At 42.4% G+C, this 1,624-nt stretch overlaps 1 protein-coding gene across 1 annotated transcript in view; it reads left to right on the top strand.

Moving 5' to 3' along the window:
• The window catches only part of LOC107062740 (uncharacterized mitochondrial protein AtMg00810-like), a 1,431-nt gene extending 492 nt beyond the window's left edge, over positions 1-939 (top strand). Inside the window, exon 2 of the mRNA XM_015313715.1 lies at positions 115-939. Within this exon, the coding sequence (XP_015169201.1) occupies positions 115-939 (825 nt within the window). The remainder of the gene's footprint in view (positions 1-114) is intronic.
• The last annotated feature ends 685 nt before the right edge of the window (positions 940-1,624 follow it).

Below are 1,624 nucleotides of genomic sequence, written 5' to 3'. Positions count from 1 at the left end.
TTTACTTTGCAAACTCACAAAGGCAAAATATTTCTCTTGTTATATGTGGATGATATTATTGTCACAAGAAGTAATCCATCTCATGTCTCAGCGTTGGTTCTCCAACTTGGGAAGGAGTTTGCTATGAAAGATCTTGGCCCTTTACAATTCTTTCTAGGAGTTGAGGTGAAGTATTTCAAAGGGGGAATTCACTTGAATCAAAGCAAGTATGCTGCTGAGTTGTTGGCCAAGACAGAGATGACTTTGTCCAAGGCGATAGCCACTCCTTTGGCTCAGAAGCATGGTTTGCATGAAGCTGTGGGAAGTCTTGTAGATGCCTCCTTGTACAAAATGATAGTAGGGAGCCTTCAGTATTTGACCCTCACAAGGCCTGATATCACTCATCCTGTGAAATTAGCAAGCCAGTTTATGCAAAGCCCAAACACTGAACATCTTCAAGGGGTAAAAAGGATTCTCAGGTACATCAAAAGTACTCTACACTTTGGACTCAGAATTATTTCACAGTCTCCATGTAGGTTGTATGGCTACTCAGATGCTGATTGGGGTGGTTGTACCACCACTAGAAGATCAACTACATGTTATAGCATCTACCTAGGTGTAAATTGTATCTCTTGGACCTCCAAGAAACAGACTACAGTAGCCCGATCGAGTGTTGAAGCTGAGTATAGACCACTAGCCTCCACTGCTGCAGAAATGACTTGGATTTTATATCTTCTTCATGACCCTAGAGTGTTCCTTCGATCTGTTCCTACGCTGTATTGTGATAACATGAGTGCCTTGTACATGATGGTTAATCCAGTTATGCATGCTCTAACCAAACATGTTGAAATGGACTATCATTGTGTTCATGAGAAAGTGGCTAGGGGACAACTTCTTACTCAGTTTGTGACGTCTAAGGATCAGCTAGCTGATATTCATACCAAAGCCTTAACAAAATAGGTTTTCTCTGGCTTTCGCAGCAAGCTAGGAGTTACAGTTCCTCCACTCACTAGCTTGTGGGGAAGTGTTGAAGGAAGCTTGAAGACTAATGGAACATGTCGAAGGAACAGGTCCATCGAAGCAGGCTGACGAGTTAGAGTTAGAGTAATACTATGACTAGACTACTAAATCCTAAGTTATGTACAACTAAGCTACTGTATATTGCAGGAGTCGACTAGGATAAGGTATTTAAGTTATAATATAATACTACTCATGTAAATAATTGTGTTGTAGTGTCACGCCCCGAGCCTACACCCTGGGTGGGACCGGCACCCGGAGATCATTTCTGGCCCCAAGCGAACCTTGGCCTGGCTTTCTTGACTCAGCGGAAACCTAACTCAACAAAATAACTCAATGCCATGCAAAGACATAAAATAACTTAGCTGATAAAGATCTGGCCAAAAAGGCAACTCGAGTCCCAAAATAGAATATTTACATATATACATAGATGAGAGACTCAAAAATAACTAACTGACTGACTTGTCTATGAAGACCTCTACAATACTGAGATGGATGTTGGGACAGACCCCGCAACATCCTAACAAAACAAAATAACAGAGTCCTCCGGAAACAAGGAGGCTCACCACTGACTTTGGAGTGCTCAACTGGATCAACGGCGTGCTGGATGTTGACCCGGGGTACCTGT

The sequence above is a fragment of the Solanum tuberosum genome, unplaced genomic scaffold (genome assembly GCF_000226075.1).
Source record: "Solanum tuberosum cultivar DM 1-3 516 R44 unplaced genomic scaffold, SolTub_3.0 scf00249, whole genome shotgun sequence".
Classification (NCBI taxonomy): Eukaryota; Viridiplantae; Streptophyta; class Magnoliopsida; order Solanales; family Solanaceae; genus Solanum; species Solanum tuberosum.
The sequence above is the reverse complement of the archived record's forward strand: the minus strand, read 5'-3'. Positions and strand labels throughout refer to the sequence as shown.